Here is a 17,211-nt window from a genome sequence, read left to right on the forward strand (position 1 = left end):
GACTCGAACGAAAGCTCCAGGCCAGCGACTAAGGGGTTCAAAATCTCTTTGTTTGTGTGGTTCGAATTCCTAGTGATCTTCCAATAAATATGAGCCAAAATACCTACCATCACAAATGATAAGGTCGACATCTACCATCATATATGACAATTAAGGTAAAATAAATAATAGGAGACTTCAATGATCTATCGTGTGCATAAAGAAGACATTGAGATAAACATGCATAGCGTGACCAAGGTTTTGATCACTGAAAAAACTATGAATGCACTATCAAAGTACCAACTTATGATTGGTGCAATTAGAATTTTCAAGAGGTTTCTGATATTCTGCGTGTAGAAGTATTGCATAGTAGTTAGTTTTACAATTTTAACAAGAATTGAATAGATGTCATTTATCACGTCTTTTACAACTAGAAGGGAACGATAGGATTTGTTGGTTATGAGGTGCAAATAGCTTTGCTGCTTTGTGTATTATGGGTAAATATTGAGGCGAGCTCCCGATAGTCATACAAGTTAACAATTCCTTATTTTTTAATCCAAATATCAATAAATGTAAGAAATATATTTTTGAGATTTTTAAAATTATATAGTCGCTCATTTAAAAATATAGTCAATAAATATTTAATATATGTATAATTTAACTATTGAATATAAATATTTACAGCGTAGAAAGTAACTTTCCTAAAATTACACCATCGGTCCAAATGTCAAGAGCAAGGAAATAAGTCAAACAACAAAACCAAACTTTCTGTTACATTTATTAGGCTAAATACAGTATAGTTTTAACCCTTTTGTTCCACTCATCTGGCAAACTGGTAGTGCCAGCTTAAAACGCATCGTCCCTTTCCCCTCGTGTTTATCGCCCCCCTTTTCTTCCCAATTCCTTTTCTTCGGATTTCCCTTGCTAAATCTCATCAATTTCACCGTCCATTTCTCTTCTACAAAACCCATCCAACTCCCACTCACAATCACAATCACAATCTTCTTGAATTGAATATCCCCTTTTCTCCAATGGCTTCTTTCAGTGTTCCTTGTCCCAAGATTTCTGTTTTATCCGTTGCTTCTTCCCATTCCAGCTCCACCCAACAACCCCATGTCTCCGTTTCCTTGAGATCCACTCCTGCATTGCTCCCTCGTCTTCAGGTTTGTTTTCCCTTTGACGTAAATCTTAAAGATTGAAGCTTTACCATGCATTTCGTTGAATTTAGTGTGTTTTTTTTTTTTTCCTTCAGGGGTCCAGTCGACTCCAATCTCAGGTGTTTAAGGTGAATGCCCAGCTCAATGAGGTAATTTTCTTTGATATTCCAGGTTTCTTGTTAAAATTTTGACCCCCAGAAAGAGAAGTTCTGTGATAAAATTATTGGTCCGATTGTGTAATTTTAGACTAGGAGGTTGCTGTAGGCTGTGATATCTAAGTGAAAAAGTTTTATCTCAATGTATCATTTGAATCATTATATGTTCTGATTTATCAGGAAAAAGAAAAGAGACAGAAGATTCATATTGTCTGACTTCAGTTAATTTGGGATTGAAGCTTACTTGATTGAATGAATTTTGTAAATTTAAGGCTGCTATTGAGAGTAGTAATTGTAAAAAAATTCTAGTACTTTTCTTGTACAATATTGGCGTGAAATGAGTTTAACATGGTCAGTCGGGATTCAAACAGCCGACCCTAGCTTGTTTGAGACTGAGGCTTTAATGTTGTTGTTGTTGTAAGGTTGCTATTGACAAGTCGACCAATTCAAAACCAGCTTCTGAGAAAAGCTTGGAGGAAGTCCCGAAGACTGAGTACTCAATTCCAGATGCTTCATCCATTCAAGCATTCATGTCTCAAGCAGCCGATCTTGTTGAGTGCGTTGAGCTCTCGTCACCTGTTTAGTTCTTTTTCTCGTCTTTTGCTAGAGTTAAAAGTTTTTGGGTTTTTGTGCTTAGGCTTGTAGATTCGAGGGACATTGTGGAGCTGCAGCTGAAGCAAAAGGATTGTGAAATCCTTATAAGGAAGAAGGCAGCATTGCCCCAGCCACCTGTTGTTATGGCCCCACCTTCTGTTCAGCAGGGCTTTTATCAACCACAGTTGCCTCCTGCAAGTGCCCCTGCTCCTGCGGCTCCAGCAGCTCCTGCACTTCCGCCACCTGCGCCTTCAAAGCCGAAGTCTTCACATCCTCCGATGAAATGTCCCATGGCTGGAACATTCTACCGATCGCCTGCCCCAGGGGCACCACCTTTTGTAAAGGTAAACACACACATTGCTTTCACCCGTGTTTTAGTTGTCTTTGGATCAAGAGCACTGTATCCTGATATTTTGCCAAAAGTTATGAGTCCCATTATGAAGTAGGATAAGGAGTACCTTGGTTTAATCACTCCATATTTTGTAAATTAGCAATTGAAGTAAAGGGGGAAAAGAAGAAATGGAGCAGTTATTAACGATTACTATGAAGCAATTAGACTTGCATCGTTGCTCTTATAGTTTGAAGTTTGGAGTAAATTTGTCAGAGCAGGGGCCTACTCCCACTGTCAGTAGATTGCACATTTTGCTGCTGCTGTTGACAGTTAACCCCCCCCCCCCCTCTTTTTGTTTTCCTTTTATTATGATATTTTTTGGGAGGGGGGAGAAAGGAGGGAGCTGTTGCTTTTTGATCTATATGTAGTGTCCTGTAGGCAAAAAAACATCCTTGAAGTTTCCTAGAAAGAGAATGAAAAGAGGAAAGTAAAAGCTGATTAATTTTTTCATGTTGCACTATAGCATGACACTGGATTCCTTAATTTTATGTGAATTTTGGCGTTAAATGTTTAGATTAGTCCGGAAACCAGAGAAATATTTAATCAAGGGCAAATTCACTATAACACTGTTCACATTTAGCTACAAAAGTAGAGAGTGTTTGCCACTATGTGCTTGCCTGCAGCTTCTCTTTTCCCTATACTTTTATGCTTCTTGGTCTTGTTGTTTTCTCATGACCCTGACTAAACTGACGAATTACCAGGTAGGAGACAAGGTCCAGAAAGGGCAAGTAGTTTGCATCATTGAGGCCATGAAATTGATGAATGAGATTGAGGTAAGTTCTAGATTAAGATTTGTGTTCCTTCATGTGCAAGCTCAGTTCTATAGTTGCTGTGACAGATAGATTCATAAAAAGATGATTATGATAAGGTACAAACATGGATAATCAGATAATTTCTAATGTGGAACATGTCTAAGTGTTGTATTTTCAGTTTTCCTTTTCTGTTGCATCCATTTCATGGTAAGAGGCCTATAGGAATGACGTAAATAGGCAAGTGATGTGTCATAAAGGAGCTCCTCTCAACATTTCCCATTTTGGTGAAGTTGGTCGTAAATTTACCTAAAATCATTATCATGTTGAATGTTTAAAATTGAACGGTATAGTGAACTCTGGGGAGAGTCGCATCATCACCTTTTAGTTTTTAGTTCCTCTTTTACCTTCTCCATTCAGCATTTGTGAATTCTTTATCAGGCTGATTCGTCTGGAACCATAGTTGACATAATTGCAGATGATGGTAAACCCGTTAGTGTGGACACGGTATGTCACTCTCTTTCTCTACCATATAACTTTAGACTAGTTTGGGTCTACTTGTGCTTTATGTGATTTCCAATCTCTTCTTGCAGCCTCTATTTGTCATTGAACCTTGAATAAAAGGGTTGTCCTGGTATGCAACATAGGTGGAAGGCGCAGAGTGATATTCTATTATTATTGAGGGAAAAATCTGTTTTTAGGTCAAGGCAGATATGCTCTTCAAAGAGATTGGATCACCATATGACTGTAGTTCAAATCTATGATCATATTTATAAATTTTATTTGTCATTTTGCTTATGCTGCTCATAAATTTTGGAACGATGTATCTATCTTTATAAAGTTGTTTGTTGAGTTACTTATATCTCTAGTCTATGATCACTCCACTCTCTCTCTCTTCAAGTACTTTAATGCTATGAGTTCCCAAGGCTTTCTCTCTCTTCAAGTACTTTAATGCTATGAGTCCCCAAGGCTTTGATTCAATGGGACTACACAGCGTGTGATGTGTGTGGATTAGGCACACGTCACAAGTTTGAACTTTGCAGTGGATGAGATTTAAGTAGAGAATGATAGAGGGACGTCACAAGTTTGAACTTTGCAGTGGATGAGATTTAAGTAGAGAATGATAGAGGGACGAGCCTACCATCGTTGAGGTTTCGACTTTGAGTCTTGTGCAAGTTGACTATCAAGGGTTTCTTGATATTAGAATAAAGTTCTTTAATGCTATGAGCTGAGATATGATGGATGGTTTCAACCTAATCTAGTTTAGCGTTCAAATGTGGTCCAGTTCAAGATATATGCCTATGAGCTTTGTTGTTTTGCTTTATAGGCAAAGAAATGTAGGTCTAGGCCCTAGGATCCAACAATTCACTAGTTTTGAAATATTATTTCAGACTCGGCATTTATTTTGAAATACAATGCCATCAAATTTTCTTGCTTGGCCGGGGACCAACGCCTATGTAGCTTGTCATGAGGCCCATAATTCCAAAAATAGCCCGGTTTACAAGTGGTTATTCAAAAATAGTCAGAGTTTCAAAAGTAATCGAAATCTAGCCACTTTTCATGTAAAGATAAATCTGAACGAAAACACTGTTCAAAATCCGGAAAAATACTCCAGTATAATATATTGGGGTTCCAGTATATTATACTGGAGTTCTAGTATAATATACCGGTCTAGCATAATATATTGGAGATTGGAGCATTGGAACTTTTCGTGTGTTGGATTTCCAACATAATATGCTGGAAGTTCATACACAGGTGCACCGATCTCCAGTATATTATGTTGGAACTTTCCGTGTTGCAGCAAAATAGTGGCTATACAATTTGATGTACGAAATTTGAAGAAGAATTGCTGCTTTCAAGCGTGAACCAAGTCCAGGATTCGGACTAGGAATTGCTATTTTACCCGATGCAGTTAGCTCTATTCCCTAACCTAACTGGCTAGCCCGTGGTATTTTTACGAGTCAACAACATAACAAGTTCTTATTAGGCGTGCAATCTATTTTTGTTTTGCATTTCTCATCAAACAAATAAGCAACTTTATCATTACTTCAACTAGTACAGATAGACGGGAGAAAGACACTATGGATTATAAAAAGGCAGTCTGGTGCACTAAGTAGGGATGTTCATTCGGATCGGATATCCGAAATCCGAACCGATCCATTCAATTTTGGATTTCGGATTGGATCGGATTTCGGATTGTGTTTATTAAAATTTCGGATTTCGGATTGGTATATTTTAATCCAATCCAATCCGAAATCCGAAATTATTAGGACATGTATAAATACTACACTTTAATTTACATTAACCTCCGAGTTATTACCTTTACAATTGCTAGATTTAGCTATATTGGCACCATAGTACTCTCATAATTGCATAAACATGAATTTTTCTTAATGTATTGCCTCTTTTACAAAGAAAATATACATATTAGTTTAACTTTGAGGCATAATAATACGATCCGATATCCGACCCGATCCAAACTTTAAAATCCGATCCGATCCGATATAATTCGGATCGGATTCGGATTGCATTTTCTAGAATCCGAAATTCGAATCCGAAATATGCTAAATCCGATCCGATCCGATCCGTGCACAACCCTAGCACTAAGCTCCTGCTATGCACGGAGTTCGGGGAAGGACTGGACCACAAGGGTACTATGCATTTCTGCAGTAAACTGTTTTCACAGCTCGAATCCATGACTTTCTCGTTACGTGGCAGCAACTTTACCAGTTACATCAAAACTTCTCTTCAATAGCTTATACATTTATTATTTATCGGCATATTCACAATCAGGGATGAAAGTGTGATAACTAATAACAGAACAATCAGTTTTGTCAAAGGTACTTTTAGCTTCACGAATACTCTCTTTCCAATTCGCTTCAAGCAAATTATTCTTTGACAACGATTCCTTTATCTTTATACAATTCTAAGATTGATAGTTGACACTAATATCTACATTTTTTTAGGTTCCACAACTATAATACTATCTTACTGATAATCGAAAATCCAATCTACTTCACTACCTGAGTCATGACTAGGAGTGGCCAGTGGCGGATCCAAGATTTTTATCAAGTGGGTTCAAAATACCAAGAAGCAAATATACAAAGAGGTCAACAAAAAATATATATTAATAAAATATACTATTACAATTGTCCTCTACGAATTTTCATTCTCTAAAACGTATTCATAATAGTCTCATTAGAAATGGTGTTAATTATTTTCCTTTCTACATAAGGAACCAAACAACCGCTCATGAATCCGTCATTTATTCGGTTTCGCAATTCACTCTTGATCAACTTTATCGCCGAAAAAGTTCTTTCAACTGTAGCAGTGGCAACCGGTAGAAGCAAAGCAAATTTCACAAGGCGAAACACAAATGGATAATTCAAATGCTTCTTTGTCTTAACTAGTGTTCCAGAAAGATCAACAAGTCCTTGTAGATCGGAGAACATTTCATCAACATCACGAACATCAACAATATAAGTTTCAAGCTGATTCTTGAGCGTAACTGTTATATTCTCATCAAAATCTTCAAGATACAATTCAGTCGTCTTCAATATCTTGTTTATATCAAAACTTGAAAATGAGTCAACTGGATTTAATCAAGCTACTCCAATAAGCAAGTTCGTTGTCTCCTCATTAAAACGTGCATTGAGTTCTTGGACTTGCCAATCAATAATCTTAAAAAATATATTAACACGATAGTGATGTAAAATAGTATAATCAGCAACTTTACGTCGTGATCTTCCAGAGTTAACATAAAAGTCATAAAAGTTTGGTATCAAAATATTATACTTGACACAAAATGCCGACACTTTTTCAATAAATGAATTCCATTCTTCTTCTCTTAGCTTTTGCAACCATCTCTTTGTCACTCCAAAAAGTAGAATAGCATTTGCAATATCTTGCTCTTTTTAGTGTAAGGATGTATTAAGCTCATTTGTAATCCCCAAAATATCTCTCATTAGGTGCAACATGAAAGCAACCTCAAATGTTTGAACTAGAAGAACAATTATATATATATATATATATATATATATATATATATATATATATAAACTAGCATCATAAACAATAATTAAATTAGACTAATTATCACCTTGGCTTCATGAAACTTATGAGGTTTTTCTTAATTCCGTATGCAGCATGAAAAACATGACAATGACTCAAGGAAAATACTATTTGATATTGCCTAGATCTATTACTACAAGAAAGAGTTTAATCGAAACTTAAAAGTTTCAGTTCAGTTGAAACCCTCTTTACTCTTTTTGTCCTCGCTTTCCATTCTTACACCCCAAACAAGCTAGAAATTTTCAATCAGAAACATGATAACAGAGACCTAATTTGTATCATTATATATAAAATGAAAAGACTAGAAATGAGAGAGCAAACCTAATGGTAATTGAGAAAGAGGAGCATAAAGGTATTTTAAGAAATTGGCAAGGAAGGGTGGAAATTGGTATGGATATTAGTTTGGCAATTGGGATTTCGAATTGGGGGATATCTAAAGGAATTGGGAATATTAGTTTGGAAAACTGTATTAAAAAAAGGGGAGCTCTTACTGGTCTCGAACTCAAGACCTTGCGAAAATATTGAACCCGCTTTGCCAACAGGCCAAGCATCCTGATTGTTTCAAGCAGGGTCAAAATAATTTTTATACATAAGATGTTCTTAGAAAGATATAATATACATACATATATATATAGTGTTATTTTTTGACGAAGTGAGTTCATTTGAACCCTCTTGACCCCATGTGGGTCCGCCCCTGGGAGTGACAAACAGTCGGGTCGGATATGGTTCGGATAAAAACGAGTAATGAAAAAACAGATCAATTATTTGATCTGATCCATATTTAATACCGATAAAAAATGAGTTAACCGTCGGATAAAATGTGTAGCCATATTATCCATGACTTCTTGCATATGATCACTTTTGGAGAATTCTTAGTCTCCCTAACATGAGGAACCCGCAATTTAAGGTTTTACAGATGTAAAAGTTAGACCATTAGTTACCCATTGATTATCCATTTTCTAAATGGTAATATGGTTCTTATCCATATTTGACCCGTTTTTAAAAAGTTCATTATCCAACCAATTTTTTAGTAGATAATATGGGTGAATTACCTGTTTTTTTAAACCATTTTGTCACCCCTCATGAGTAACATATAGTATGAACTAGGCTACTACACATTGCGCTCTACAATAACAAAAATTAGCACCCCTGGCTTCTTCTTCTTCTTTTGTGTGAGTTTTCATGAGGATCTTTTCAAGGAAGGAGAAGATTAAAAATACAAATAAGTGGGGTATGCTCTTTCTCCTACGTGACATTCCATCTCAGCAATTACATATATTTTAAATGTGTTACAATTTGATATGGCAATCCGTTGGTTTTTAGGGGTAGGTTCGAGCCATTGGGCTAACGGCGAGGGCAAATTTAGGACCAAATTCAAACGTAAAAATAGCACGGGCTAACCAGTTTTCGGATTGGTAATTAAGAAATAGCCAGCATTTGCAAAGTCATTGAAAAATAGTCATTGATTTGCTGCAACGCAAAAAGTTTCAGCATAATATACTGCAGATTGGTGCACCTGTGTATGAACTTCCAATATATTATGCTGGAACTCCAGCACACAGAAACAACAACAACAATAACTCAGTATAATCCCACCAGTGGGGTCTGGGTAGTGTGTACGCAGACCTTACCCCAGCACACAGAAAATTCCAGCATAATATACTGAAGATTGAAGCACCTGTGTATGAACTTCCAGCATATTATACTGGACCAGTATATTATGCTGGAACAACAGTATATTATGCTAGGAATTCACATGGAAAAAATTCGAACTCCAGTATATTATGTTGGAATATTTCCGGATTTCAAACAATGTTTTCGTTCAGATTTATCTTTACATGAAAAGTAGCTAAATTTCGATTATTTTTGAAACGATGACAATTTTTTAATTACCACCTGTAAATCTAGCTATTTTTTTAGTTTCACCGAATTCAGACAAGTGATATAGTTGTTCCATTTTCGATAGTTGAGGGACAGTTTTGGCCCTTTTCCCTTCTAAATTTTTTTTCTCAATTTATTATTGATAATAAAAAAATTGATATAGTAATCGATCAATACAGTTGGATGACTGGACTAAATGAATTTGAATCTATTGTTCTTTTTTAAATTGGAAAAGTATTACTACTTCTCTTATTGGGGTTACTTATGTTTGTAATTTTCTTTTTTGAGGTTTCACAAGGGATTAGGGACGTTGTTATAGTGACAATTTGACTAATCGAGGGATCTAAGTGCTAACTTTCTAAAATTCAAGGTGCTAAATGACCACTTTTACAGTACCAGTTTACTAGTACCTTAGCCATCAGTCTCTCTCACAACAATGGAGTCCAAATTCCTCTCTTCAATTGCTCCGGCGCCGTCGCCGACACTTTCTACCTTTCAGGCTTCCTCCGACGTAGCCACGGACCGGACTATTCTAAGTCCGGCTGCGAAATATCCGGCGCCGCCAACAACGCCTTCGACGCCGTTATCCGCTCAAGATATACGGCGATGGAGACCGGCGGCGCAACGAAACCTGAGAAACCAATGGTCTAAGTTGGCTGCTTTGCGGACGAAATGGTTTTCCTTATCCTCCACTGCTCGATCATATGCCACTTCTGTAGTCAATTCACATCTCTCCCAAAGGTAAACTTCAAGCACGCGTTTGAATAAAATTACAAGTCAGGAACTTGCTTAAAGATACTGTAAATCATTTTTTTTACAGTTAAAAGCAGTACCACAACGTATGAATAGAAAAATGACTCCAAATATAATTGTGTCAGCACCCAAGAGTATGGTTAGTGGTCAAAGTGGGAGGAGAATCATGAGTTCTCAGCAGAGTAGTCAAAAGCGAAAAGAATAAAGAAGCATCAAAGTTTTTTAAGCATTGCTAAGAAAAGCACCAATGAAGTAATGCAAGAAAATATAACTACAATACACAAACAAAAGAATGGAAAAACTAGAAGTAAGCTATATACATATATGTTGTTGTGCCATGGAAGACAGAACCCATCCGTGAAAGTGAACACGCCTTAACACCGAGCTTTAGGGCTTAAGCACTTTAAGCAAGCCTCAGGTTCAAATCCCAATGGAGCGGAGGCAAAAAAATACTAGGTGATTTCTTTCCATATATCTAAGCCTTGGTGGGCAGAGTTTAACTTGTACTTGAGCTGGTGGGAGGTAGCATGTACCTGATGGAATAGTTGGGTGCGCACAAGTTGGCCTGAATACTACCATCATAAAAAAAGTAATTGTCTTATTCTTTCGGGGACGAGGGAATAGTATTGAAGAGAGTATGTGGATTTGTATTGTGGTTAATGTGATTTCTGTTAAGCAAAATGGATCCTGGCCCTAACTCAACAGAGCCTACAACCCATACCCTCAGCTAGTGCAGGACTCTAACAATTTACAATATTGACTTGTCAGTGATTCTGAATTACATCCTTTGGAGATTTGATGCAGGTATATGGATGCAATGGACTTGGGTGTTTTAACAGATATGCCTGATATACGTAAAAAGGCATGTAGGAAATTGTTCAAGCAGCAGGTGATTATAGTAATTGCCTTTGTCCTTCAGTCTTTTGGCTTCAATTTGAATTGTCCTAGAAGCTGGCTATTTGCACACTGCATAAAGTTGATTGAACCAATGTGTTTTGATGTCCCTTGTTGCTTCCTCATAATTACATGGAAAACCTATTGAATTTGAAGTACTGAGAATATATTAGCACCTTCCAAGCGACAAATTTCTTAATATTCTTGTTGCTAAATTAATGTTGTTGGATTGCTCATTGAGTATGCTCGAGATTATGCTGGAAATATTGTCTGATTGCGTGTCAGAGGTTTTCCTCGTTATTTAGTTGCTCAAGTATGCTGGAAAGGAGTCTGTAAAGTAGAATGGAAAACCCATCTCTGTTTATTGACAAAATCAAACTGTACTCTGAGTAATTTCTCACAGCTGTCTTTATTTTTCAGGAGACTTATAGGAATAACCTCTTGTCATCTTACAAAGATATGGTATGGACACTACATATTTACTGCTCCGCTTCATAAATGTGTCAATGATTAGCTTGCTACTCTGAGTAAAGTTGGTAAACATTTTGTCATCAAATTGATGTATTCTCTGCTGTGGTTTTCTTCTGTGTTGCTCGGAACCTGAATATCGTTTTGTGTTATTTACACATCTAAACCTGTCGGTATCTCCCTACGTAATGCTTAACATCTTCTTTAATAGTTCAGGCCTCTGCAAATGTCTTATAACTTCATTACTTTCAAATGCTCCCTATTTCATTCGACCCTCTCCTATGTTTGGAAGGGAAACATCCCTATTTGAAAAACACCGGAAAATAGATACTTATGCCTCATGTACAGTTTGAATGAGTGATTAAGCACAATGTTACTTCTATAATCCCCAAGTATTTGGAAGGCCAGTAGTTGTGTTATGTATTTCTACGTGAACGAAATATCTGCTGTTTAGATATCCTGGCACAAATTCCTTTGATGCTAATTCTGGTAAAAGCAACAAACTGATATCTCTACTGGTCTTTTGAAGTGTTTACTGCATTTGTCTTCCATGCTTATCTGTGCTTGTTTGACATCCAGAATTGCATTTATCTCGTTCTTGGAATGTCCAACGTCCTTGAGATCACACTCTCAACCCATAGTTGTATGACTATCCATTTTTAGCTTTATCTGACCAAAAAAATTATATAACTAATTTGACAAAGTTATATAAGTGAATTTATAGGTCAAAAAGTTTTAGCTATAAGATAAAGTATTTACTGTGAAGTGTTTATGCCGGGTCGTTCTACTACGGAAGCTATCCACCTTATCAGGAGGTTGGTGGAACAGTACAGGCATAGGAAGAAGGATTTACACATGGTGTTTATTGACCTAGAGAAAGTGTATGACAAGGTTTCTAGGGAGGTTCTTTGGAGATGCTTGGAGGTGAAATGTGTGATGGTAGCCTACATTAGAGTGATAAAGGACATGTATGGGGGAGCTAATACTAGGGTTAGGACTATGGGAGGTGACTCGGAGCACTTTCCGGTTGTTATAGGGGTTGCACCAAAGGTTTGCGCTCAGCTCATTCTTATTTGTCCTGGCGATGGATGCACTAACACACCATATTTAAGGAGGTGTCATGGTGTATGTTGTTCACTGATGATATAGTTCTGATTGATGAGACATGATGCGGCGTTGACGAGAGGTCGGAGGTTTGGAGATAGACCCTTGAGTCTAAAGGTTTCAAGTTGAGTAGGACTAAGACAGAATATCTGGAGTGTAAGTTAAGCGATGTGTTGGGAGAAGCGGACATGAGCGCGAGGCTTGACTCACAAGTCATCCCAAGAGAGGACGTTTCAAGTACCTTGGGTCAATTATCCGGGGGATAGGGAGATAGACGAGGATGTCACGCACCGTATAGCAGTGGGGTTGATGAAATGGATGTTAGCATCTGGAGTCCTGTGTGATAAGAAAGTGCCACCGAAACTTAAAGGCAAGTTCTATAGAGCAGTGGTTAGACCGGCCATGCTGTATGGGGTGAGTGTTGGGCAGCCAAGAATTCTCATACCCAGAAGATGAAAGTGGCATAGATAAGGATGTTGAGATGGATGTGCGGGCACACTAGGTTGGATAAGATTAGGAATGAAGATATTCCGAGGGAGGTGGGGGTGGCTCCTATGGACGACAAGATGCGGCAAGCGAGGCTTAGATGGTTCGGGCACGTGCGGAGGAGAAGCATAGATGTCCTGATTAGGAGGTGTGAGCAGTTGACATTGCCAGGTATGAGAAGAGGTAGAGGGTGGCCTAAGAAGTATTGGGGTGAGGTGATCAGCCATGACATGGCGCGACTTCAGATCTCCGAGGACATGGCTATTGATAGGAAGGTGTGGAGGTCGACCATTGTAGGTTAGGAGGGAGTTGAGCATTTTTCCACGTTTGTGCCGGGGCGGGGCTAGGCTGGTAATGTTTCGCCTTGCGTCTTTTGGGGTTTATGTAGTTTTCACACTATTTTCTATGGCATTATTACTGGTTATTGTTATTGCTTTTCCATCTATTTTCTGTTTCTTACGATGCTGATATTATTTTTCTGGCTTCTGTTGTTGTCATTGTTCCATTGTCTATTGTTTATTTTCTTCTTCTTGAGTCGAGGGTCTTTCGGAAATAGCCTCTCTACCCCTCTGGGATAGGAGTAAGGTTTGCGTACACTCTACCCTCCCCAGTGGGATTAGAGTGGGGTATTATTGTTGTGAAGTGTATATATATCGCTAGGTGTCAGTATACAAATTGCAAAAGTTTTGGTATCTTGGGAAGCTGGGGTCTAGAGTACTTTTAGTCAAGGGTGCAAAAATCAAGACTGAATCAGGACATGTATATATAGTTCTTAGTTGTTTGCGTGTTATTCACTCATTGACAGAAACCAACTGCCAAGTGATTTATCTTTGAGACTTGGTTCTAGTTCTCTCCTTCAATTAGCTCTTGCTTAGGCATGGATCTTACTCCTTCATGACTATATTGAAGCTACGATTGTTTAGGAGTCTGGTATACTGGCATTTTACTTTCTTAATTCCAGTGACTTCTATGAAATTCCCATGCCTGTTTATTGCCTGACTATTTAGCTGTCTGCAGGTGGCTGTTGTAACTCAGATGGTCAATGTTTCCAAATCTATGAGGTGTTACCGCAAAGGAACAAATGGCAGTGCACTTACTGAGTTTTCTTTGTTCCCCGGAGATCAGAATGACACTGGTGATAGTGATGGAATTCCTGTTTTCACCTTTTGGTCAATCTTTGATTTCGGTATGCCTTTAAAACCTTTGCAAGTTGCAGACTGTCCCACTATTAGGAATTCCTGCAGAGATTTGTCAATGTTTTGTTAAAAGGTTATCATATGTTAATTCGTAGTTCCAGCTAATCAATGAGTGTTAAATTTATTGTCTGCTTAGTTAGTAGTACAAGGGTATCACAAAGCTTTCATTAAACCTTTTGCTCTAGTGTACTACAAATGATATTGGCCTGAGATGAGTTCAAATGGAATATCATGGTCCAACAACAGAAGTAACTATATAAAACCTACTTATCAAAAGAAGTAATCATATAAAACCTAAGCAAATCTGGTTGTCAATGTGGTATAAGTTGCTAGAGCTCAATTTTGAGTTTGAGTCGTCAGGATCTTTTGTTTCTCCCCTTCCTGGTTGTAGGGTTTTGGTGATCACATGATAGTCTCTTCTGCCTGGCCGGACGACATTCCGCAGTCACCCTTAATCTCCTTGGTTAACTATAAAATATTGCTTTAGGGGTGGATAATCTACGCATAGACTTGAGATATCGGGAATGGAGAGTGTCCTATTAAACAATCAGTAAAAGGAGTTATACCTTGGCTTCCTTTTGGTCTTAAACTGATAACTAACTTCTCTTACTTATCTGCTTAGCACTTCATATTTACAATTTTCCTCTCTAATGACTTCAGAGAAACTGGCATTGGAGCTAGTCCAGATGTTTGTGTCAGAAACGAATATAAAGGTGATTTTCTCATCTCCTCCGCCACAGTGAGGCGTTTTTCACTTTATTGGTACAAACCTTCTATGATCTATATATTTGTTTTGCCTTATTGAAAGTTTAGTGATGTGCAGCGGTTGCTTGTAATGGAAATATGCTCCATTGGTTCCGAGGAATTTTCACAAGTCGACAGGCTGAAATGGAGTGATCATTTCTATGTAGGAGAGTTTGAAGATCTGCTCAAATGCAATTCAAACTCAAATGAGGTTCTTAATCAACTCGTGCCCAGGCTAGAGAGCTGCAATTCTCGGACTTCCCCCATGCAATCGAGTAATCAATTAGAGACCAATATTCTCCAGGTATCAGGTCACCTGTTGTATATGAAGTTATAGTTTTTGGAATAAATTTGTGTGCCTACTCCTCTGTGTCTATAGTTGTTAGAATTATTAGCACACTGAAGCACATCCCTAGTGCTTCAAAGACTCTAGGCTTGATGGTGAGTGATATATCATCATATCATTACTCTGGGAAAAGCCCCTTGGCCGGCACATTGAGTAGGATATCATAGTTGCTCTAATGGTGTTATCAATAATTATGTATATCCCATATAATTTCTGAAGCTCTTACTTCTATCACACGAATTGTCTTTCTGAAGGTCTTACTTCTAACCATGTAAAAAAGCTTTTGGCTTAAGCATAAAGGCTTTTTTTTTTTTTTGGTATCAAACTTCTCTTGAAATTGCTGCGAGATAGCTATATTGGAGATATTATTACTTATCTATAACTTTTTTTCCTTTAAGTTCAAGACAGGTTTTCCTGTCTCTTCTATGCACTGTTTCAACTCATTAAATCATGTTTGCTTTTTCGAAAAGTTTTTGTTTCCTTTAGGATGACACTGAATCATGTTTTATTGTCAAGGTAATATTTTATAATGGTGGAGTGAAATACGTATACAATTGCTGATGATCAGATTTGGAAAATCCATCATTGTCTTATTGGACGGAAAAATTTACCAACCTCCTGTTGTTGTTTCCACTTTCATTATGTACTTATTAAATATTTGAATTGTAGGTTTACTTAACAACCTGGCTTGCAGAAGTCAATGTCGATAAATTCAGGTAAAGTGATTCTGTGGCGCTTCAAGTTTTTCAATCTTTGACTCTGAACCTACTTCTGCGATTTTTGGTTTCTATTGGTATTGGTGTTCACAAGTCATATAATGTGTAAATTCGTCTAGAATGAGATATTTACCCTTGTATATCATGTTGTAACAGATTAGTGTTTCTTGACAGGATAGGTGAATTATTTGCTATGGTAGGTGAGGAGATGCATGTTACCATATCTTGATGCCTCAACTACACAGGTAGGTGAACAAGGGTGAAAAAACGCTTTAATTTTAACGTTGCGTAATTCCAAGATTGGAACTTCAAGCTTGAGCTCATCCATATGCCAAATAAAGCATTGAGCTGATCTTTAAGCTTCTAAGATTTTTATCTTCATACTTATCTGTAGAAATAATGCGGATGTATCTATTGCACCTGAGCAGAGCGGAATGGATACAAAGGGTTAGCATGGATAACCCCAACTCATTTGATCGAGGCATGTATATATACATGTAATGGCGATGGATCTATTCGCCAATGAGGTCGATAGAACTTGAAATGATAGAAAAGCGACCTAAGCTGGGATTTAAGATGGTGAAGTCGTCCTTGTCCAGGAGAATCATCCAACTTACAAACTATGCTACTGATGTTTCCCAGGCAATGAATCCAAGTGTCAGACAAATGACTGCCTAATGCTGTCTTTGTTTGTTAAAGCAACCGGCGAGTGAAGTGCCAACATTGACATATTTAGTAATATGAAAGTGAAGAGGCAAGGAAGAGCTGCTATTTTTTTTTAATTTTTTTAATTATATATTGGGGTAGGGGAGTGGGAAATGGGGGAGGGGATTACAAGGTGAGGAATTGAACCCTCACCAATAAGGTGAAAGTTTAGGTAGCCAACTAACTGAGCTACTAAGATTCTGCAGCAAGAGCAACTATGAGCGTTAGTTTTCTATTTATTTGTTTGTTTATTTATTGGGGGGTTTTTGGGGGCAGAGATGCTAGGCTCACTCGTTCCATAGATAGAATACTCCTCTTTCATATTAGCCCTTGGTGGTCTGCTTGGGTTGGTGTCCAGTATAACAAGGTAGGAAAAACATCCTATTTCTCAAAATAGGGATGTGGTCATGAGACGTACTTTATGATGAAGTTACTGTTTGGAATTCATATTGTGAACGTCTATTCTGGAAATTCTCATTGGCCAAGGAGTACTTTTTTCCTCAACGTTACAGAAATACTCTGCAAATTTTACATGTTAAAAAAAGAGAAGTAAAAGTAGGTAATTTTGGCGGTAAGAGAAAGCTAATCCATGTAACTGAAGTAGCAAGGCGGTAACTTCGTTTTCCTTTAACGTAAGATGGTTAAATAAATTACCGTTTTGTTACTTAATTCGTATTCTAATGTAAGGAATTTGAATAAGCTACCTTATGATGTGAAATGGTATGAATTAATATTAATGCCTTCGATTTCAATTGAATAAATTACTACACTCGTCATACTTATCATTTCGTAAACAAACTTGTCTACATCTTCCATTGCTTT

The 17,211-nt window shown here is 37.5% G+C and overlaps 3 protein-coding genes across 4 annotated transcripts; 2 read left to right on the forward strand and 1 right to left on the reverse strand.

Annotated features, from left to right (window-relative positions):
* The first annotated feature begins 766 nt into the window (after positions 1-766).
* Positions 767-3,885, forward strand: LOC104239501 (biotin carboxyl carrier protein of acetyl-CoA carboxylase 1, chloroplastic-like). Its single transcript, XM_009794147.2, has 7 exons — positions 767-1,142; positions 1,232-1,285; positions 1,714-1,847; positions 1,929-2,229; positions 2,978-3,049; positions 3,467-3,532; positions 3,619-3,885. The coding sequence occupies exons 1-7, from the start codon at positions 1,011-1,013 to the stop codon at positions 3,640-3,642; spliced, it is 783 nt and encodes a 260-aa protein (XP_009792449.1). The 5' UTR covers positions 767-1,010; the 3' UTR covers positions 3,643-3,885.
* Positions 3,886-6,198: 2,313 nt separating this feature from the next.
* On the reverse strand, positions 6,199-8,052 carry LOC104239504 (uncharacterized). Its single transcript, XM_070149814.1, has 4 exons — positions 8,038-8,052; positions 7,588-7,648; positions 6,695-6,935; positions 6,199-6,601 (listed from the first exon to the last, which is right to left on the reverse strand). The coding sequence occupies exons 1-4, from the start codon at positions 8,050-8,052 to the stop codon at positions 6,199-6,201; spliced, it is 720 nt and encodes a 239-aa protein (XP_070005915.1).
* A 1,325-nt stretch (positions 8,053-9,377) lies between these two features.
* On the forward strand, positions 9,378-16,860 carry LOC104239500 (uncharacterized). 2 transcript variants are annotated; one of them, XM_070147777.1, is made up of 9 exons: positions 9,378-9,718; positions 10,535-10,619; positions 11,045-11,086; positions 13,700-13,868; positions 14,539-14,591; positions 14,702-14,926; positions 15,638-15,684; positions 15,859-15,929; positions 16,113-16,860. In XM_070147777.1, the coding sequence occupies exons 1-8, from the start codon at positions 9,414-9,416 to the stop codon at positions 15,911-15,913; spliced, it is 981 nt and encodes a 326-aa protein (XP_070003878.1). In that variant the 5' UTR covers positions 9,378-9,413; the 3' UTR covers positions 15,914-15,929; positions 16,113-16,860. The 2 variants fall into 2 exon arrangements, with proteins under 2 accessions (XP_070003878.1, XP_009792447.1); XM_009794145.2 differs by having other exon boundaries at positions 9,379-9,718; positions 16,079-16,860.
* Positions 16,861-17,211: the final 351 nt, after the last annotated feature.

Source organism: Nicotiana sylvestris, chromosome 6 (genome assembly GCF_000393655.2).
Source record: "Nicotiana sylvestris chromosome 6, ASM39365v2, whole genome shotgun sequence".
NCBI lineage: Eukaryota > Viridiplantae > Streptophyta > Magnoliopsida > Solanales > Solanaceae > Nicotiana > Nicotiana sylvestris.